The sequence below is a fragment of the Apodemus sylvaticus genome, chromosome 3, assembly GCF_947179515.1.
Source record: "Apodemus sylvaticus chromosome 3, mApoSyl1.1, whole genome shotgun sequence".
Classification (NCBI taxonomy): domain Eukaryota; kingdom Metazoa; phylum Chordata; class Mammalia; order Rodentia; family Muridae; genus Apodemus; species Apodemus sylvaticus.
In genome coordinates, this window is record NC_067474.1 from 60,608,985 (window position 1) to 60,631,739 (window position 22,755).

The 22,755-nt window shown below is 48.8% G+C and overlaps 1 protein-coding gene across 2 annotated transcripts in view; it reads left to right on the forward strand.

Annotated features, from left to right (window-relative positions):
* Col15a1 (collagen type XV alpha 1 chain) overlaps nt 1-22,755 on the forward strand; it is a 102,847-nt gene that overhangs the window by 74,613 nt on the left and 5,479 nt on the right. For both annotated transcript variants that reach the window (XM_052176461.1, XM_052176462.1), the window contains 16 exons: nt 623-658; nt 3,139-3,201; nt 5,556-5,624; nt 5,733-5,768; nt 8,069-8,122; nt 8,220-8,279; nt 8,960-9,028; nt 9,143-9,184; nt 11,842-11,887; nt 13,645-13,725; nt 14,206-14,255; nt 14,698-14,790; nt 15,417-15,561; nt 19,178-19,242; nt 21,831-21,959; nt 22,113-22,172. In XM_052176461.1, coding sequence (XP_052032421.1) covers nt 623-658; nt 3,139-3,201; nt 5,556-5,624; nt 5,733-5,768; nt 8,069-8,122; nt 8,220-8,279; nt 8,960-9,028; nt 9,143-9,184; nt 11,842-11,887; nt 13,645-13,725; nt 14,206-14,255; nt 14,698-14,790; nt 15,417-15,561; nt 19,178-19,242; nt 21,831-21,959; nt 22,113-22,172 — 1,098 coding nt within the window. The remainder of the gene's footprint in view (nt 1-622; nt 659-3,138; nt 3,202-5,555; nt 5,625-5,732; nt 5,769-8,068; nt 8,123-8,219; nt 8,280-8,959; nt 9,029-9,142; nt 9,185-11,841; nt 11,888-13,644; nt 13,726-14,205; nt 14,256-14,697; nt 14,791-15,416; nt 15,562-19,177; nt 19,243-21,830; nt 21,960-22,112; nt 22,173-22,755) is intronic.

A 22,755-nucleotide genomic window follows, 5' to 3' on the forward strand; every position in this document is an offset into this window, starting at 1 on the left:
AATAGCATCAGCAACCTAGTCTTGGCAGGAATGGCAGGTGTGACCCAGTGTGAAGTACACACTGTTTGCCAGACCCTTTAAAGATCCCCATCCCTTTCCTAAAAGTCTAGCTCCCGGCAGGCACACACACACACACACACACACACACACACACACACACACACACGCACCCGGCCTCCCAGCCTATCCTCAAGCCCATCTTCAGAGCTGACTTCCCCAGGTTCCGGTGCTGTGCTGTCCATCCCTGCCCCTGGGGACTTCACACTGAGTCATCAGTCAGAGGACTCTCCAGTGGAGAACAGGAGCAGGCCTGGGGAGGGGCATGTGACTCCGGATGCTTGAGGGCAGATCCTGCCTCTCGTTAACTAGCTGTATGATTCGGGGTGGCACTTTCCTCAGCATAACTTTCTACAAAGTGGGACAGTGATCCACATTGGGTGGAAATGGGTTTGGATCCGTGACAGGTCCCACGGTCCCTGAGGGGGTCAGTGACTTTCTCAGGTTCCCATGCAATCCCTGCTGGATTAAACAGGCTCTCGGGCCTTTGCCCTCTCGAGGGATGGTGGCCCATGAGGCACAGTACTCCTGACTCTGAAACCTCTTTGTCTTTGGTGTGTTGCAGGGGCCAGATGGCGTGCCAGGGCTGCCCGGATTTCCAGTAAGTGCGGCAGTGGCCAGCTTCCACTGTGTCAGAGGCTCTGTTTGTTGTTCTGTTTACACTGTGAGATGCTGTTCCCCCCATCCCTCACGACCAAGCCTTAGCTCCAACTCAACACATTCATATTTTTCATACTCTCTGCAAATATGTCCTCTCATTTGAGACCCATAAGGTTTATTTTTACCATCTTGTAGCAATTCTTTCTGCTGTAAGTGACAGGTTCTCCTGTGTGTATCTACTTTTATGATAGCTACAGAGGGCTGGGTCTTATGTCTCAAGCCCTGGACCATCCAGCCCTGGGCAGTAGCTGGGTGACCCTTGCATATTAAGTGACAGTCTGTGAAGATAAAGTCCCTTAAAACATAGGAAGTCGCTGGCACATGAGGACAGAGGAGAGCCTCAGGACGGAGGCTGCTAATTAACAGCCTGTGTGTGCCTGTATAGGAGGGCATGGTTTTGCATTAGAAGCAATTGGTTTTGTCTGGAGTTTGTGGCTATGCAGAAGGTCAAGAGTGGTCCCAGGGAGAGAGCTGTACCACTTCTTAGAAACTCTGCAACTTGGAAAGGCCTGAGGCGCCATGTCCAGGACAAGTGAAGGAAACAGATAAAAACCCTGCAGGAGTGCTCTCCTGATGGCTGAACTGTAGATGGTCTCCTCTTATCTTTTCATACTTTTCAGAACTTTTAACACAATGAAGCTCTTTTACATTTCTAAATGAACATAAACTATGAAGAGGGTTTAAAAATATCATATCCACTAGACATTAGAACAGATGAGAGGCAAGCAGGAAACAGCCTTGCAGTTAGGAGGAAAAGAGGTCCGACCTCAGCTGTAGCCCCGCCCCACAGGTGGCTGCTTCAAGTCTGAGGGCACATTCTGGAACATTCCAACAACGCTCTTTCCTCTGTGAGAATGATTGTATGCTCTGAAGGGGAGCTGCACACCCCAGATGTGAGTCTTTATCTGACAGATTTGGCCTAGTTGTCCTTTACTTAAAATTATTTGAAAAAGAAAGATGAACAAAAAGTTCACTGCTGAACAATAACACTCAAACATTTTCAGGACGCTGCTCTGGTGAATAGTGTACCCTTTCGCCTGTCTTGCTAATTAGCAATAAAGCAATAAAATGTCTTGGGGCAGTGGACACCACGAGTGGGCAAGTCATTGTCACAAATGCTCTGTGTCTGCTGGAGTTGAGGATCATGGACTCTGGCTGAAGTGTAGGCTGTGGCTCTGCAGAGGGTACTGGGGCAGCCCAGCAAGGGGTTGGGGGTACAAGCTTTAGTGTAGGGGCAACAGGTCTGCTGCAAGAAGGTCAAAGGGACATGCTGACCTCCACGTGCAGGAGCTGAAGTGTGAGTCACGGTCAAGATCAATGCAGGCTAGGATGCTGGATGCCATCTTGTGGGGTGGATGTTAGGCCAGCGGTAGAGGATATCCAGAGCAGCTGTGGGTGAGTCAGCCCTGGGGGACCAGGTAAAATCAGGTCCAGGTCTGCCTGCCTGGAGAAAAGCTGCATTCAAAGAAGCTATGCTGTCTAGGGGAGCAGGGACAGGCTCAATTTCTCTACCAAAGAATTAAAAGGCAGGAAAAAGGTGTTACTGGGAGTCTTGGGGAGTTCCAGTAGCAGATCTATCCCATACCACCACGGGAATCAGGGTCTCCTTCTGGGGTTCCCACTGTCATTAATAAAAGACTTAAGAACATACTCAAGTATGTTGCACAAGGACACTTAGAAGGAAAACCCAGGGTAGGCGAGCTGTAAATCTCACAGATGCCTGGAGGAGGAGAAGGGAGAGGATGAAGCAGGAGACCAGCCATCTTGTGGCAGGAGACCACCCAGCTGGGCCGGGGACTTGAGAAAAAGCAAGGAAGCCAGATCTTTGGTCAGGGAGGGACTTTAAAAGCATCTTTACACACTGGCCAGCATCCAAAAGGAAAGGACAGAAGAAATACCCATCCGAGGAAAGGATAGTTGACTGAACCCCATCCCCACCCCCACCAAGGGGCCTGGGAAGGAAGAGAGGTCCAACCTCTTAGCTGCAGCTCCTAAGATGGCTGCTTCAAGACTGAGGGCACATTCTGGAGCATCCCAGCATGCCTTCCTCTGTGAGAATGACTGTGTGCTCTGAGGGGGCCAGTCTTACTGGGAGTGTTCCCTGCCCAGCTCCCTGAGATGCTCCACTGGGGCATCCTTCTCCACAGCAATGCAAGCTCTCCAGGCCTCCAATGCCCAGGTTTGCCTTCTGCCCACAGTTTCCTGCCTCTTACAGTTAGGAAAAGATCAGACCTAATCATGCCCTTTGCCTGCTTGATAAGAGCTTGTTCTGAGAGAGGCTCGGGGGAGAGACAGAGACAAAAACACAGAGACACAGAGACAGACAAGACAGAGAGAGACAGAGACACAGACAGAGGTGTTTTTCTGTTTGGGGGAAGAAGTTTTAACCATAACACAGTGCCCTCCAATGATTCTTTGCAGGGCCCCAGAGGACCAAAAGGTGACACCGGTGTGCCCGGATTCCCAGGGCTAAAAGGAGAACAGGTAGGGCCCAGGTGGGGATGTGCCTGGAATTTGCTGACTGTTCCCATCTGGCCAACTGTTTCCTCTGGAGAACACAATTCCGACAGTGCAATTTGGTGACATTTAAAAGATTTCCAATCATCACTACTCTCCAATACCAGGATGCTTTCTTTAATTAAAATTTATTATCTTATTTTTTTATATGTATGAGTGTTCTGCCTGCTTGTAACTCTGTATAGCACATGCATGCAGTGATTGCTGAGGCCAGAAGAGGGTACCAAATCCCTTGAAACTGAAGATAAAGAAGGTTGTTAGGGGCCATGTGGGTGCTGGGACTTGAACTCCAGTCCTCTGGAAGAGCAGCCTGGTGCTCTTAACCTTTGAGCCGTCTCTCCAGCCCATGGAATGTTTTTGTATCCTCCTGAAGAAATGCTGTGCCTTTTCGCAGGCACCCTCTAGCTTCTCTGATCTCACACAGAAGGGGGTTCTTGATTCTGCCTTTCCCTCATTTGATGGGAGTATGGCTCATTGCCCCCTAGAATGCTGCTCTCACGGGTTGAGCCATCCTGTCTCCTGGTTATCATATGTGCTCCCTGGCATCAGACTTTTCTGGAACTCTGGGATTAGTACAGAGTCTGGGCCACAAATGACACTTGCTGACTGGAAGAATGTAAAATCGGTGAATGAAATGAACTCTAGTATTTGGTGATTGTAAGTTGGGACATTGTATAGTTAGAGCAAATGTCATGCAAGGGACTTCTAGAGAAGCTCGGGGTTCAGAGCCACTCTTTGTACCCTTACACAGCCTCTTACAATCAACTTTGGGGTAGTTTTTCATAGCTGAGGGGTTGGGAGCATCCGTAAGTATGCAGCGAAGACTCTGGCTTATACTCCCGCATTCCCTTCTCCGACCGTGTGCTGCCTTTCTCTCATCTTTTGATCCCCTAAGGATCTTGGCAGCTCCTCATACCAAGTATAGAAGGGCAAAGGCAGGAAAGCAGCACAGATGGTCAGGGTGCCCCCTCCCCCATTTCAGAGGCTGCACATGGGTGGGCTGTACCTCCCTGGGGAGTCCAGAAGGAACATCTTTGAGAGGAGTGAGGGTTGGAAATTTCTCTGGGCTTTCTTTCTCATGTGCCACATTGCCTGTGGGATAAGGAAAGAGGCCCCAGAGACTTGGTCTTCAACACTAGGAAGTGTGTTGGGCAAAGTTTGGAAGCATGCGAGAGTGGTGATGCCCGGGTCCCTATGGTGGGCTTGCAGAGATGGTGTGGGATTGGGTTGACTCTGGCAGTTCTTGCTACCCATGTTCCTTTTTCTATGTGGCAAAGTATGTAGACCTAAGACTCTAGATCCCCAGAGGCTACTCCTGCTGCTAATTCTCTGTCACTTTAATGTCTGGGACAGACACCAGGCAGCTCTGCTCCAGCTCTTACAGCAACTGCACTTCCTGCCGCTCTGCCTCTAATGCTCTTGTGCTTGCCTCGTTCTGCTGCTCAAGACTGCCTTTCCTCACCAACGGAGTGGTAAGACCCACATGTCAGCTGCGGGCTGTGGGGATGGAGAGAGAGGCTTCCCTTCTCACTTTGGTGCCCCAGTTCCGACTGTGGAAAGGTTGCTGTATTGCCAGCCCAGTTGCCCAGGGCTAGTGCAGAGGCCTAGAAGGATGCTAGTTTCTCCACATGGCCTTCTTTTCTGCATGCATGTCTTTTTCCAAACTCTGGGGATAGTCAGTGAGCCTATTGAGGGCAGGATTGAAGAACAGTATCCTGCGTCCTTGTCTCCCATCATCTCCTTCCCAGCATCTAGGGTAGCTCTGCTTAACCAATAAGCTGTTGGAAAGAGGTCTGGAGAATGAAGGATAGCTGCACATCAAGACAGGTGGCTCTTGTGTTGAGAGAGGCGCCATGTGTATAGTGTGGTCTCGCCCAGTTTCAGCTGTTTAAACAACAATAAGGATTCTTGGTGAGGACAAATCTCAAGTCATTAGGAAAGCAAACTATCAGATTTGTAAGGAGCTAGATGTCCAGGATGCCCTGGAAGGACATCCTATGACATGAAGGATGCTGGGGCAGGATACTAGGCAGGATGCTGGGGTCTGAGAATGAGGGTCTGGATCTGTCCTCGATTAGAGACCCTGGGGTGCACTTGAACAGTTAACTCAGACAGCATGTGGAAGAAAGACCTCAGAAAGCATTCCGTCATGCAAGAGGCTTTTGCAATCCTTTAGCCAGAAGGCTTTGCTGGCGTAGCAGTGCTGGAGGGGTGGTCTGAAGGTGAGAAGCCATGGCAGCAGGATGGGGAGCTCTAAAACATGACCTCTCAGAGGCGGTGGCAGGAGGAGGCTGGACCTTAAAAGATTCTCTGCTTTGCAGGGCGAGAAGGGAGAGCCTGGCGCCATCTTGACTGGGGACATCCCTCTGGAAATGGTGAAGGGGAGAAAGGTAATTCTGTCAGCACACCCTGAGGGCGTACACGTCCTTTGGCTCGACATCTTTGGCTGCATGTTAAGCAGTGTTTTCTGAGTGACAAGTGCCTGTCTCCTGTTTTAGGGTGAACCTGGAGTTCATGGAGCACCTGGACCCATGGTAAGCTGGGTGTCTCTCCGCTGGGTTGGAACATGCGTTCAAACCTTGACCGTGCTTTGGCTGAATTAGATTGAAAATATAAAAGGTAATGCAGTAACAGGTGGCAGAGCATGTGTCTGTGTTTGTAAGAGGCGAACTATAGGGACATAGACTTCTTAGTGGTTGCCAGGCCTACATAAGTCTCTCAAAAACAAATAAAGCAGGGATGGAGGGAAGAGAGATGGCTCAGTGGTTAAGAGCACCTGCTGTTTTTGCAGAGGACCCAGGTTCAGTTCCCAGTACCTACATGGTGAATTAGCTATGTATAACTCCAGTTCCAGGGGACCTGGCACCCTCTTCTAGCTTCAATGGGACCCAGGCATGGACATAGTACACATACATACATGCAGGCAAAACACTATTACATATAGTAATAAACAAATCTAAACAACAATGAACAACCCCCCACTGGTTGACCATAGCAGTGTGTGATCACATGACCACCACCACCCCCAAGTCTATAGACAGGGAAACAGGAGTTCAAAGAAGACAAGTAATGTGTAAGAAAGTGGGAGACTTGAGGCCAACCTGGCATGCCCTGTGTCTGATGGGGCTCCCTCACCTACCTCCACCCCTCCTCACAACCTCCAAAAGATAAGCTACCATCTGTCTGTCTATCTGTCTGTCTGTCCATCTATCTATCTGTCTGTCTGTCTGTCTGTCTATCTATCTATCTGTCTATCTATCTATCTATCTATCTATCTATCTATCTATCTATATCTACATATCTATCTATCTATGTATCTATGTATCTATCTATATCTATGTATCTATCTAGGTATGTATATATGTATGTATGTATGTATGTATGTATGTATCTATGTCTGTCTATCTATCTGTCTGTCTGTCTGTCTGTCTATTGATCGAAGCATGATGAACTGTTAGAGTCGACAGGGCATCCGTTTGACTGAAGCTGGACATCGGGCCTAGGAAGAAAGGTTTGCACTTGAGTGAACACCTATGTGTTCCAAGCATATCCTTCATAAAACCTCCTGAGGCTTTTGGGTCCCTGAAGTCAGGCAGAAAAGACCGAATATAGAGTACATGGGTTGAGAGTGAAGGCAGATGGGAGAGTCTTATTCCCAACTGGTTAACCACTCAGTAACCTCCAGTTCTATGGGAAATGCAAACAGTTAGTGGCGGGGCCAGCAGGAGGCTCCAGATGGCTATGGCGGGCATCCCACTGAAGGCCAGCTTGTGCACAGCTTGCCAAACGCAGGCAATAAGGGCACCTTTTAATTTGCATAATGCTTCCATCTGGGCTAACTATGGCCCTAGAGACCAGCGTAGCTTACGACTCTTTTACAAATATGCTAAGGCTTGTTACTCAAAGTGTGGTCTGTGGATTAGCATCCCCAATATCACCTGGGAGCTTAGGAAAAGTGCAAAACGCAGGCCCAGGCCCGTATACCGGCTCAGACATTCTTGATCTGCACTTTCATGAGATCCAGGATACTCAGTGTACATGCACACATGGGAAATGTTTCGGAGAACCACCCCCCAAAAGGCCCACCCATGCCCTGGAAACTCGCTCTATTTTTGCTTTCCTCTTCCCTAAGAGTAATACATATATTAGAGATTTTTCATGCTGACCCTGCCTTAATGCATCTTTTAGGGCATGCTGTCTATGGTAATGGTGGTGGGCAGAGGGGCTTGAGGTCCTGGGCATAATCATAGCTGCCATTCCTCAGGTTCCAGTAGACAAGATGATTCCTTCAGGAGCTTGGATCAGGGCAGTGACTCAAGAAGTCTGCGTGCAGACCCAGAAAACCATCACTGAAGTGGGGTCCCTGGGTCAGGGACTCTGTAGGTGGACTGAGGCACCATGCTGAGGCCAGGCTTCAAGATGGGTGGGAGCGGGGCAGAGACTTCATCATTCAGCCAGTTCTTTGGTAAAACTGGCACAGGGACAAGCAGGGCTGATTCAGAATAGAGGGCATGGGGACCCTGGAATGTATGACCAATGCAGGTTGTATGACCTGAGCCAGCTTAGCATGTGGGCACCTGGGGTGTGAAGCTATTCTTGTGATTTCCTTCATTCTGACTGAGGTGTTGGATCCTGGGTATGCAGCCTTCAGAGAAGTTGGGAGATCTGAAGGTCTGAGCAAATGCTTCTAGCTAAGGAGAGGCAGGAGACCAGGAACCGGGCAGGCGGGTACTAATGTTCCTCCGTCACTCCCTACAAGAGCGTGCCCAGCTATCCCATTCCCTGGACTCTGAGTCCAGGGCATTTGCTAGCCCGGTGCTTGTTTTGCTCCTAGGGACCCAAAGGACCACCAGGACACAAAGGAGAATTTGGCCTCCCAGGACGACCTGTAGGTATCGATGTTCCCCAGACTAAAAGGATGGGGCATGTGGTGGCCAGGCTGGCCCACAGCAAGAGCTCACTAAGGTGTCTTGTGTGCATCTCAGGGTCGCCCAGGACTGAATGGTCTCAAGGGTGCCAAAGGAGATCGCGGGGTCACGCTGCCTGTGAGTACCACGGCCACTTCAGCACCTCATGCCCTGGGCTGCAGTGCAGACCAGATCCTGTTAGAGAGGGACCAGGATCGTGAGTGGAGCCTGCAGAATACACGCTCAGGGGAGCTTTCGTTTTTTCACCATCACTTCCAGAGGTCCTCACAGGGGGCCCTGGCCTCCTCCCCCATCTCACTCTCGGGAGGGTCCTGTCCCACCTTCAGTATTCCCATGCTGAAGAGTGTCAGTCTCCTCAACACAGACACCAGACAGAAAGGATAAGGAAGGAAAAAAGGATCTGAGCATCCTGTGTCCCTTCCTGGCTCCTGCACATGGCCCAGGAATGCAGATCTTAACCGCGCGCATTGCTCTGGGAACCAGAATCTGGGTCCCGATTTCAGTTTTCTGTAAGCTGCTGTGTGGCTTTGAGCAGGTTGTATCTCCTCTCTGGGCCTCATTATTTGTGGGTGTCAACCAGGATGGCATAGCTGTTCTGCTGTCTCCTCATGCTTTACCAACCCTTTGCAATATGGCCCAGCTGTGGGAGTGCTCTGTAAATGGACAGGCAACCCAGGAGAAGTGGGCTGTCTTCAGAAGCCCCTCCCTCCCGGCTCTCAGCCCAGAGTGTGTGGCCAATGCCATAGCTGCTGCCCACATCCTTAACGTCAGTAGCAGCTTTTCCTTTCTTCCTTCAGGGTCCACCTGGCCTACCTGGGCCCCCAGGACCCCCAGGACCCCCTGGAGCTGTGGTTAATATCAAAGGCGTAAGTCAGGATGGGGCTGGGGGAGGCTTTCCTGGGGACCCTGCAATGGACACCAGATTGGCCTCAGCTGGAGGATTCCTGATGGCTTTACTCCCTCATATTCTCTTCCCACAGGCTGTTTTTCCAATACCTGCCCGGCCACACTGCAAAACACCAGTAAGTAGCTCGCACGCATGTCTTCAGCAACAAGCTAAGTACCAGTGCCAGTTCTAAGAAACGGATCCATCTTGCCTTGGGCAATTTTCATCCCTGTATGTCTACTCCAGTATCTTCTGTCCACATATAGACCCTTAAAGATCTAGAAGTTTCTAGATAATAGACCCTAGTAATGAAATACCTGCACACTGGCTTATTTCAATATGATTGATACAGCTAGTCCTCTGTTAATGAAACCACATTTGGCTTCCTGGGAAGGAGGAGCATAAAACTGAAAAATAGACTCCCTCTTCCTTAAAAGAAGTGATTCCAACTCACGGCCTCTGAGCTGGGAACTTGGGGTGAAGATTTGTAGCTGCTTCGCTCCACCCTTCCTGTAGATTGGGTTACTGCTCACCACACAACCCCAAGAGGCAAGTATTATCTCTCCCCTTTATCATGGGAAGACAGCTACCCACAGAAGCTCTTTGGTTAGCCCAAGGTCACGGAGCATGGGGCAGCTGGGACCACAGCTCAGATCTCCTGGTCACCAGGAAGCAGGTGCGGGCACTGTGATCCCTCGCCCAGGCCTCCCTCCCCCAGGCAGTTGGCAGCACTGTCTGTAGGATTTCGCCAGTATCATAGAGAGACATTTATTTCTGTGAGGAAACACGGGGACAGGCATGAGTCATGGATCTGTGTGTAATCATTCTCTCATTCTTTCAGTAAATATTTACTGAGCTCTCACCAGTGCCAAGGACTCTGCTAGGCCCCTGGGGGACACAGGAATGACCTAGACAGACATGGTCTCTGCTTTCTGGAGTTTGCAAACGATCATTTCAAAATATTCTTTGAAGTGGGCTTAAATTGATATCCTGTGGGAATGGGAATGCTGCTGGTCTCTGATGCGTCTAACTGATGCAGGCCGGCTGGCTGTGGGTTGGCCTAGGCCTGTGTCCAAATCTGACCTTTGAGGCGTCCAAGTAGGCAGCCCAGGATCTAAGCCTACTAGCCTGGAAGGTGGAGCACGGAATGCCCTGGGTCCCGTGCTGAAGCTCCAAGCAAGCCCAACAGCAGCACCAAGGGCGTGTGTGTACAGATCACTGTAGAGAGGCATCTGCTGCAAGTGCAGGCTCTGGAGACATTCCAAGAAAGCTGTGCCTCTCCTCGTACAAGGCCAGTAGGCTGCCTAGGTCCCACTGTTTATGAGTGTGGAAGATTCCTCCTCCCAACACAGAGCCCCACCTCTTTACCCACAAACAATCCCAATACACCAAGTAGGAGACAGGACACCACAAACTTTAGACTGTTGTGGGAATGATACTGTGGATATACAACCTGCTATACTCAGGGACGGTGAAGCAGTTACAGAGCTACTTGATGGCAATGCCAGACTCAAAGTGTTTGGAGTTTTGTTTTGTTTTCATTTCCTGTGGCATACTAGGACACCATGGCATTTGGAGGCACGGATGCTTCCTATGAGGCCCTCAAAGTAGACATTATCAAACAGAAACATACCTAGTACTTTGCAAGCACTTTACAATTGTGACAGTTTATACCCTCACCACCTTGCTTAACCAGGATTTCTGTAATGGTCATCTTTAGCTTTTTTTAGAAGGTCCATTCCTCTTCCCAATATCTTTTCATGATGACCCCTAGGCAGCTTGCAGTCCCCACCTATAAGCACAGAAAGATCCCAGATCTAGGCAGAGCATAATCTGGGGAAAGATGGAGGCAGAGTGGTATGGCTACCTTTAATTATCAACACAGAACAATCAAGAATTGCCTGAGAAGAGAGTCTCTATAAGGGACTGCCTGGATCAGGTTGGCCTGGGATTATCTATATCACCTAAACCGAGACAGGAAAACCTGCCCACTATGAGTGGCACCATCCCCTAGGCAAGAGCTTCTAAGCTGTTTCAGAGTGGAGAAGAGATTTGAGCACTCACGTGCATACATTAATCCATCGTTCTCTGCTCTTAACTGTGGACTAGCTGTTTCCCTGCAATGATACCTTGACTTCATAGCAGTGATGGACTATAACTTGGAGTTGTAAACCAAATAAACCCGTAAGTTGCTTTTGCTAGGGTCTCCTATCACAGTAACAAGAAATGAAGCTAAGACAATTGACCAGTGCTATCCAAAACTTCTTGGATTCCAGACCTCTGTCATCTAATGAAGAGTCCATAAAAGCCCCTCCAATCTAATGACAGCCCAGTTATTTATCACTGCCACTGCTGCCAGACCTGTGCCTTATGCCTGTCTCTGATTATACTCAGTAGCAAAGCAAACGACTGGCCCAGCTTCAGAACTGGCCCAGAGCTGGCTCGGACATTTGGCCTCACATGTGAGCCAATCTTAATTGATAAGAAAGGAGGCCAAGACACTCAGCATTGGCTGCACTTACGAACACTGTCTGAAAGCCTTGCATTTTGCTGAGATTTTTGGCCAGAAATCTCGATGCTGTGTGCTTGAGGCCAGCTACATCATGGGTTTCCCAAATGAAGGCCTGAGAAGTCTTCGGTTGAGGGTGCTGGGGAGTATGGGGCTCTAAAGCCAAATAGAAGCCTGGCCCTGTGCCATTCCATCCTCTGCTATTTGTCCCCAGGACTGTGACTGCCCAGACAAAAGCTGGGGCAGGGCTTCCCCTGTCTGACTGTATCTTTCTCTCTCCCCAGGTTGGTACCACTCACCCTGGCGACCCAGAGCTTGTCACTTTCCACGGTACACACTCTTTTCTTCATGGTTTCTCAGAGACATTCCTGATCTAGTACCTGGAGATGTTTACATGTGTCTAGTGCTGGCCACAGATGAGGTGGTCAGGAATGGCTGGCCGGGCATGGGAGACAGTGACAGCTGAGTGGTGGGTCACACCTCTGTCTGGTTTCCTCATGGACCTGTGTGTATCCCGGGTAGTGGGAAGCACTTCCTCTGTTCATTTTCCTTTGCTAATCTGTTCAGAAGACAGTCATGGATGCCTGCTTGGTGCTGTCCCACGCCTTTCCTGCCTCCTCAGTCCTTAAAATAGTTCAAGTGACAGGAACCATTAAAACTAATTATAGGACAGGAAGGATGTCTCAGCTGGAAAAGGCAAGGCCTGAAGCTCTGAGTTCAATACCCAGAACCCACATCTAAAATAATGATGATGATGATGATGATGATGATGATAGTAACAACAACAATAATAACTGGGTTTGGTGGATCACAATGGAGGAATGACAGCCAAGGACGTCTCTGGTCTTCACACACATTTCATACACAGGCATTACACCTGCATACACTCACATATTTGTTGTCAATTGAAGAAAGATCTCTCTATGTAGCTCTTGCTGGCTTGAAACTCACAGAAATCCACCCACTTCTGCCACTTGACAAACTGGGATTAAAGGCATGACTGCCTTTGGCTTATTTGTAATTCGTATTATGATGTATATTATAGTTTAAATTACCTCTTGGTGGTGGTGGTAGGCCTTGGGTGGGAAGGGGAGCTGGGTTTGCCATTGCACATCTTCAGTTGCTTCCTGTCCTTTGAGGCTCTCCTGGGAGGAGGGGCAGGAGCAGAACTTCTTAGATGTGCTTACCCTGGTGAGAGGTGGCATTCTATAAACATGTCTGGGAGTTACCACTGCATCTCAGGGGAACACCATGGTTGCCCTACTCACTAGCTTCTCCATCACTGGTGGCTGCCGCCTCAGTGGGAGCCTACAGTCCTCTGCCTATGCCCTTAGTCTCAGAGGCAGGCCAGCATCAGTGGGACCCTTGAGGCCTGTGTGGTTGTAGTTCCCTGTTGCTCCTAGTGAGTTGGTGCTCTTGGTTCTTCTACATTGAGCAAGCCTGTGCCTACAAACCTTATGATACCTCTAGTCTGGAGAACACTAAAAGATTTATTTGCTACACTTTTTAGGGGTCATGAATTGGGTGGGCTCACATCCACCTGTAGCTCCCGTTAAGGGGAAGGAGAGAGACCTTCCCTCCCTTAGCCTCTGTCACATGTGTTTCTCTTATGAGGAGTAGAAAAAAATGGCGGGCATAGAAGTCCAATTTCTCAGACTCATTGCTGAGGCATGAGTGGGTGGCATGTGACCCACCGGGGGTGTGAGTGGGTGATTCGGCCCCCTTAGCTGCACTGTATCATAACCCCTGGGAAGTTTATCTGCTCTTCAAGACACCAGGCTGCACAGCCCCAGGGGACGTGAAACTGGAGACCTGAGTGGGATTGGGTCTCAGTCTGTACTCAACAACTGTCCCAAGGGAGAGAGAAGCCAGCCTCGCTTGGTCATAACAGTCCAGCTGGGCTCAATCCTTCGTCCCTCTTCTCTGTGACAACACTGCATTAGCAGTGATTGTGGTCCTCCCAGTCTCTGTCTGCTGGCTTCCTAGGGCCCTCCTGATGGATTTTGCTCAAGGGTCATCTCAAAAAGTTGATTTTTCCACAACCTGTTTTTCCTTTTCCTTAAGTGCTTGTGTGTGTTCGGTGACAGGTGTTAAAGGAGAGAAAGGGTCCTGGGGTCTTCCTGGCTCAAAAGGAGAAAAGGGGGACCAAGGAGCTCAAGGACCACCAGGTATGCCTGCCCTGGCTCTGGGCCTCGCCGCGTCAGGCTAACTACACAGCCATCCTGCCCACAAGCACAGTGGGGTCTAGTGAGAATCACAGACCTGACACATCCAAAGCAGAACATTGTAGAGGAGCAGGGGCTAGGGCTGAAGGGCTGAAGGGCTGAAGGGCTGAAGGGTGAGTCCTGCCTGGTGTGCTCAGAACCCTGGCTTCCAGCCACAGAACCACAGGCTGGGGATGGGGTGGGGGATGATGTTCCATCATTCATATGTAAAATACGGCACAAAGAGAATCAGGGGCTTGATCACAACTCCTGCAGTGCCTGGGTGGTGAGGCCTTGATTAGGTCTGGAGATGCTTCCAAGCCTAGAGTCAACCCTAGTAAAGCAGTGTCGCTTTTACGAAGCAAAAACCATGGATTCTAACTTGGAGACTCTTTGAAACCTCTACAGTTAAGTTGGTGAACTTACAAAGCATTTCTTCTGCAGGCCCTCCAGTGGACCCAGCTTACCTGAGACATTTTCTCAACAGCTTGAAGGTGAATGCTCACTCATTAGCGAACATTTGGTCTCTTATCCTGGTCTGTTTGCCGTTGCTGTAACTGAATACCACAGCCTGGGTGACTTGGAGAGAATAACGGTTTCCCTGGCACACGTTTCTGGAAGTCTAACAACTGTACTGGTTGGGATTCTGCAGAGTCATGAGGCTATGCAGGAATCACACAGACAGAGCAAATCTGCCAGAGGGCCTGCTTTTATGGCAAAGCTGCTCCCTCAATTACAGGCTGCTCCCTCAATTACAGGCTGCTCCCTCAATTACAGGATGCTCCTATAACCCATAGACTTCACCTCTAAGTTCTCAGGAAACATGAATTTGGGGCCGTCTGAATGCTACTGTACCTATAGCAGCCTGTGCCTCAGTTTCCTGAGTTTCTGTGAGAAAGAGTTCAGGTCAGGCTTACCGCATGGTCTCTCTTCCAGGGGGAGAATGACGATGCTGCATTCAGAGGAGAGTCCAGCAACAACCTCTTTGTATCAGGGCCTCCAGGCCTACCAGGATACCCAGGCCTGGTTGTGAGTAGTGACTCCCTGGGGACCTGTGGCATTTCCTGTACCCTCCCCACCAAACATAAGTAGGTTGGTCTAGAGTCAAAATTGGTGTTGTGCATGCCAGAGGCCAGACTTGGGCATGAGCAGGCTGTCCTGTGTCGTTGCTAGCTGGAAGGTTAACTCAGCCTCTAGAGATGCCCAGGCTATGTGCAGTGAGTGAAGCCCCAGGCACCAGCCATGCAGACTGTGGCAAGTTCACTCTGTGACCAGAACTGTCAACGGTGAGGGGTTATCTCAGAGGATGAATGGAAGATTCTGGCGATGCCTTTAGGAGGCCTCTTGATTCTTCTGATGTTTGACTGAAGGTCTTTATAAGTGGGAGGAGGGTTGGCCAGCCATGAGAGAAGATCAAGGTTTGTCCCGGGTTTCTGACCTAACTTGACTGTGGCTTGAGGTCTCGGTTCCTCCTTGTGTGGAGTGAGGAGGCCCGATTAGATCTCCAGGGCCCTCTGGATGCCTGGGCTCGCTGGTGTCTTTGGACTCCATACCTGGGCTGATGCTCGCTGGAACTGACACCACCTGGAATTACTAGATGTTGCAAACATCCTAAGAGGAGTGATTTCTCCATAACTATGTGCTTGCCTCAACAGGGACAGAAAGGAGAGGCTGTCGTGGGGCCTCAGGGACCCCCAGGAATTCCTGGCCTGCCTGGGCCACCTGGCTTTGGGAGACCCGGTGTTCCTGGACCACCAGGACCCCCTGGGCCACCAGGACCTCCTGCCATTCTAGGTGCAGGTTAGTACTGAGAGATGCCTCATTTCTGCTGCCTCTGCCTTTGGACTCAGGGGTGCATATCTAGGTGGCATGTCAGTCTCTTTGATGGAGGGCTGGACGTTGGATGGAGCCTACCATCTTGACTTCTTTAAAGTAGATACAGCTCAGATATTATAGCATATACCTACATCAAGTGCACAATCCAGTAATGTTGAAGGCTCTCACACGTTGTCTTCGCCAGCACTTGTGTTTACACTGGCTCAGCCCTGATGGCTGTGAGGTGCTAACTCACTGTGGTTTTCTGAGTCTTCCCAGTGAGTAATAGCTTTGAGCATCTTTTCACATATTCTGTTTTGTCAATGCCTTAAGAATCCTGCTGTGATGAAACACTATGACCAAAAGTGAGTTGGGGAGGAAAGGTTTATTTGGCTTATACTTCCATGCTGTTGTTCATCACTGAAGGAAGTCAGGACAGGATCTACAAATGGGTCAGGATCCTGGAGGCAGGAGCTGATGCAGAGGCCATGGAGGGGTGCTTTTACTGGCTTGCTCCTCGTGGCTTGTTCATCCTGCTTTTTCATCACCCACCATGGGCTGGGCCCTCCCCCATCAGTCACTAACTAAGAAAATACCCTATGGGTTTGTGTTCAGTCTGGTCTTATGGAAGCATTTTCTCAATTGAGGTTCCCTTCTCTCAGATGACTTTAACTGACAAGTTGACATAAAACTACCCAGCACAGTAGCTAAAGGACCAGTATTAATGGTCACTCTTGGTGTAGAATTCCATTGAGCCCTGAGAATTTCTAGGGTGCAAATGTGAATGAGTTAGCCAATCATTGAACAGTACCAAGTACCAGGAAGCATACTGACCAGTTTCCTACAGTTTTCTGGGAATACAAGAAAAGTAATAGCAAGGCCTGGGAGGTAACTCGGTCCATAAAGAGCTCCGGATACCAGCCTGAGGATCCAGGATCCCAAGAACGTATGCAAAACAATCAGGTTTGGTGCACACTCACAATCACAGTGCTCGAGAGGTGGAGACAGGAGGCTTCCTGGTGCTCAATGTCAGTCAGCTTCAGGCCACTGAAAGACCCTGTCTTATAAAAAACAGGAGGCAGCTGAGAGAGACTAACATCTGAGGTTGTCCTCTGGCCTCCACACACCCTGGGTATGTATGCATGTGCAAACACACACACACACACACACACACACACACACACACACACACACACACACATAAAGAAGACTAGTAACTTCATTTTATAACGAGTACATGGCACCCACAGAATCAAAGCCCAGACACCCACAGCTCTAAGACCTCTGCTTTTCTGAATGTTTACTCAGTGGGCATTCCATGGTGAGCAATAAAACCAAACATCCCTAGTCCCAGAAAGTTCAAAGTTTGAAGTACTCTGGTGCCCAAACCCTTGTACTGATACAGTGCCACAGGTAGAAACTCTGTACCCTGAAACTGTTTAATGTCCAAAATGACTACTGAAGCATCAAGGGCCTGGGCTTTATGCCAGTGAAAAGGTGTTTCTCCAGCATGTCAGAAGGCCCGAAGTCAATCCCAGAACCATACCAAAATTAATATATAAAATTATTTTTAGTTCATGATTCTGGGCCTCTCCCCAAGATATGCCATGGACATGTAAATATTCTAAAACTTAAAAAACAAACAAAACAAAACTCTGAAGCACGCCTTCATATGGCAGCAGCACTGGGGAGTTTCTTGCTGATCGAATTGGCATGAGCTGGGCGTGGTGGAACACATCTGGTGGGATCCCACAGAGCCTTGGTGTTGGGGCGAGCCTGTCAGAGGGTGGCCTTGGAGTTGGCACCAACATGGCCTTGGCTCTCCTGGTTGAAAGCAGAAACAAGGCTCAAATCAGGTGGAGAGGAAGGGATGCTTGCTGGCTGGAAGGAGGGGCTAAGCAATCAGTGTGTGAGATGAGTAGTCCAGCAACTAGGACCCAAGAACAGCCTGGACCTACGACTGAACCACTGATGGACGCTCTGGCCAGCCTTCTCCTCTCTTTGTGTCCCAGCTTCATGCTAGCTCTCCGCAGATCACACCCGCTGCACAGAGGGGAAGAGGGTCGCTTCCACTGTGAGCTGGAAATCACGGGCTTCTTTGTCGACCTTAGTCTAAAATGTCCTGGGATAGGACAGTTCCAGGAAAAGATTTTAATTGGCTTGTCTTGAGCTCGGTATAGACTTTGGACCGATTATCTATAGTCAAGAGGTAGGACCACTTGGGAACGCAGTAACTCTGTCAGGAAATGGTTGTGGGCATGAAGGGAAAGACCTCAAGAGGAAAACCACAAGGACTTTGATCATGCAAAGACAGGTGCTGGGTAGATAAAACCAGATGTGGCTACAGGGCCTTGTTGGATGAACAGGCAGTGCAGCAGATACAGGGTGGATGCAGGAGCCAAAGCATCTGTCATACAGAGAAGCACCACTTCAGGGGATCCAAACACCAATCTATTCTTTGAGCATAGATTACCTTTCCTGGGATGCATGACACGTCACATTTTATGAAACTCTTTCATAAACACTATCCACAGTCTTCTCAGTGATGCTGAAGGGAGATGAATGGACTTTATTATAACTCCAAGGAGGCAGGCACAGAGCCTCAGAAAGGATATAAGCCTTGTTCAAACTTATTCATGCTTGGGAGACACATAGCTGGAACCAAAATCCAAGTCTTCCCCTGACCCTGCACCCACTGACCACTATGTATGGACACCCAAGCCCTGTGTTGGAACTGAAGATTTGCTTGCAGTGGCCTGAAGAATTAATGGATCCATTTTCTAGGATTTACAGAGACATCCTTCTACCTGCCAAGAACTTTGCAGATTCTGAAGGGGATGGGCTTAGAGAGGCAGAAGAAAAACGAAGGGGAAATTCCAACACTTCTGTGTTTGTCCAAGGCAGGGGCTTTTCAGCTGGACACTCCTGACCCCTCATTTGTTCTGAGATCAATATGGCAGCCTTGAGCTGATTTCTAAGGGTCCCGTGACAGTACAGGAACTAAGAAGCCCTGGGCAAATTGCAATATGCACACCTCTCCTGAACTTCCTTGGTTCTCACCAACATACCCATAGAACGTTGTAGTGGAAGGGATATCTTGGTGTCTCGCAAACAACCTTTGAGAGCCTGCGGCTTCCAGAAGTCTGCAGCCCGCAGTTAGCAACCTGGTATTTTCCTGGCCCCAAGGCCAGTGCTCCCATCTGCACCAACCTGGTTTCTCCCCACAGCCCAGTCCTTTCTCTTCCTCTTTGACGCCCACTTCCTCTAAATGGTGGTCACACACTTTGTCTCTTGAAAATACTGTACGAGTCAGGGTATTTTCAAGGATGTGACAGAAAATGACTCAGCCTGGCTTTTATAAGTAACCACTAATGAGTTTTACTTACATTCCTGACAACTACCAGGCACAGTTGGTTCATCCAGGGTGATAGTGAACAGTTTCATCTCTTCCCCCACCTCAAGCCAGTCAATATGGCTTTAATCTTCACGTGGGTAGCCCATAGCATGGAATGAACTGTGAGCACCCCTCTGGGGGGTCAACAGAGTCCCCTGTGCCAGACACTGTGCTTTATGTCACTTCTTTCTTTTTGTCTCGTCCCAGCTGTGGCCCTTCCTGGCCCACCTGGCCCTCCAGGACAGCCAGGACTCCCCGGATCCAGAAACTTGGTCAGTACCTTAAATAGTAGCAACTCTACACTGGATAGATTCACTGGCTACTGTGTCTTGGTGGAGGGGAAAAGGCAGGGGGAGGGGGAGAGGAAGGGAAGGGAGGGGGCGGGGCCAGAACACCTTTTATGTTTGAATTAGAACTCTGCTAGGGACTGGGGTGTACTTCAGTTGGTAGACTGTTTTCCTAATGTGCAGGAGGCCCTAAGTTTGATCTCTAGCACCACATGAAACCAGGCATGGTGGCACATGCCTCTTGCCCTAACACTTAGGAGGTGGAGGCAGGAGGATCAGAAATTCAAGGATGTCCTCAGAACATAAAAATTAGAGACTCTATGTCTAAATAAATGAAGTTCCCATTACCATAAAAATGTTATTCCACCAATAGTAGATAGTCATTTACTTCCTATTCCAGTTCAATAAAGAGCTAAGAAAACAAAATGACTCACTGACGTTGTAGCCTATGAACCTATGAGCACACACACACACACACACACACACACACACACACACACACACACACACACGTAAACAGCATACGCAGGTGCTTTGCCGGCCACACTTGCTTTGGGTTGCTGATCTGGAGCACGGCTCAGGTTCATTCACTACCCCACAGTGAAGTGCAGCGGGTGTGGCTTGCCTGGACTGTTAGCAATGCTCAGAGAGACAGACAAACGCCCACCAGACCTAGCACAAATGCCAGCAGTCCTAGGAACCTCTTTGGTGGTTACTGGGTTTCATTCTTAAAAAGATTGCCTTTCAGAAGAACTGTCCAGCAGATGACAACATTTGGCTGTTTGGCTACCTTGGGGAGGTGGGGGGGATTTCTATGGCATTTTGATTGATGAGTATTGTTATTGTCAAGGTGAGATCATTTTTTTTCTTTTTCTTTCTTTCTTTTTTTAATATTTTTCCTTCAGTTACAATGAGACTCTGGGCTGGTAGCTTCTTGAGACTCAGTGCTATTCAGAATTTTTTTTTTTCAGCTTCAGCTTCCTGAATCTGCTCCTAGATATGCTAAACGGCTGCCATTCTTATTTTAGGCAACTTTTTGAGACAGAGACGCTGCAAGCCCCTGTTTTTTTAAACACATATTTAATATTGCAGCCATCCAGCTAGACTAAAGACTAAGTGCTAAGTATAATTGCCCACTTGCTTGCATTTCTTATCCCAAATGAAAGTGAATTTGAAAGTCACTAAGGAACGGGAGCTGACGCCATTAGCCAGTGTAGCTGCTGCCGAGCTGAGTTTAAAATCAATGCAAGTGGCAAAAGAAAGCAGCATACTGATGATTTTGCTAAAACCGAAACCCAGCAAAGACAACCCTGTTGCTACATCTTTATCTTCACAGGAAATTATCATTTGTGTTTTTATTCATTTTTTATAATTTAGATTTGTAGTTCAAAGCAATGCATGTTTTCATTTCATGGAAGAACTCCCTTAGCCAAGCACGACAGCAACTCCTGAAGTCCCAGCACTTGGGGAGACTGATGTAGACAGATTAGGAGTTCAAGGCATGTCCTGGCAACATAGTGAAAACTTGCCTCCAAACCCAGGGGTCAAGGAGATGAATAAAGTGCCTGGCACACAGGCATGGGGATCCCAGGCAGACCCAGGACCCACTTTAAAAAATAAAACTCTCTGTGTAGTTGCACACTACCATTGTGACTGTAGCGCTAGGGGGTGGCAGCAGAGGCACGTGGCACACCAGAGCTGACTGGACGGACAGTGTGGCCAGTCGGTCAGTGCTGGGTTCTGTGAGTTACCCTGTCTCAAATGGTAAGGGAAGAGCAAGTGATAATGGAAGATACCCCCATGTCTAGTCCCAGCACCTCCCTACACACACACACATACACACACACACACACACACACACACACACACACACATGCACCTGCACATGCACATGCACACGTGTACACACACACACACACACACATACACATGCCTACACACACATATGCAGTTATACTCACACTCACACACACACACACTCTAAATCACACACACATACACACACTCACACTTATATTCACACACTCATACTCTCACACACACTCATACACACATAGACACTCATACACAAGGACACATATACATACACACATTCACACACACACTCATACACTCATACTCACACACACTCATTCACACACACACTCATACACAGAAACACATATACATATACACATTCACACACAATCATATACACACTCATATACACACACATGCATACTCAAACACATAAACACATATACGCTCACACACATGCATACATATACCACTTATATACATACACACCAAGAGAGAGAGACAGAGAGAGAGAGAGAGAGAGAGAGAGAGAGAGAGAGAGAGAGAGAACAGCCACGGTCTGATGTCTGATGATGTAGCTCAGGGGTTGAGCACATGGCTAGCATACAGGCTCTGGGTCTGAGCCAAAACACTAAAAACAAACTTTAGTTATTAGAAGACTACCATTGTCCGATGTAATGGACCCTTTTCTTGAATAAGGGATTATTTGTAGAAGGGTGGGTGCATCACACTTTGCCACTGCTTGGTAACAGTTTTAAGTTTAAATGATCTGACAGGTCACAGCGCTCAGCGACATGGGCGACATGCTACAGAAAGCTCACTTGGTTATAGAAGGGACCTTCATCTACCTGAGAGAAAGTGGGGAGTTTTTCATCCGTGTTCGAGATGGTTGGAAAAAGTTACAGGTAATTTTTAACCTTCCATACTGCCCCCTCCCTTCCAAATACCCCCCCCCAACATAGAGAGCATCCGCCCCAGCAGTGCCAGTTCCTGGGAGCACTTTCTTGGGAGCACTTTCTTGGAGCTATTTCATTGACAATATTCTCCTTCTCTTGCAGTTGGGAGAACTGATCCCCATTCCTGCTGACAGCCCACCACCACCAGCACTTTCCAGCAATGTGAGTAGCTCCCCTGCCCCCTTAGAGGGCCCTGCACCAAGCTCTCTAAATCTGTTCTGTGTGACTTAGTACTTGGGAGAAACCCAGTAATATTTGAATAGGACACCAGTGTGTGGGGAGAGCTGGATGCTGGAGACCTCTGGTCCCAACTTTGCCACAGGCCATCTAGAAGAGTCCCTCCTTCAACCCCTCTCTCTCTCCTTCTCTCTTTCTCCCTCTCTCTGTTCCTCCCTCTCTTCTCCTTCCTCTTCCTTCTTCCCTCTCTCCTTTCCTCCTCCTTCCTTCCCTCTCTCCCTCCTTCACTTATTTATCTTGAGACAAGATCTCACTAGTAGTTCTGGCCAGCCTGGATTCACCTGCTGCTGCCTCCTGAATGCAAGGGTTAAAGGTGTGTTGCCACCACACCTGCCTGGCAAACACTTAACTTTTAATGTTATGTTTCACTATAACCGAGCATAGACAACTGGTGTAATCTGCTGTTGGATTCTATTCTGTTGGTTGCTGTTCTATTGCAACCCTTTGAGACTCTGACCATCACCCCATTTTTCAGATTACAAACTGAATCTTTAAAGAGCAAGACATG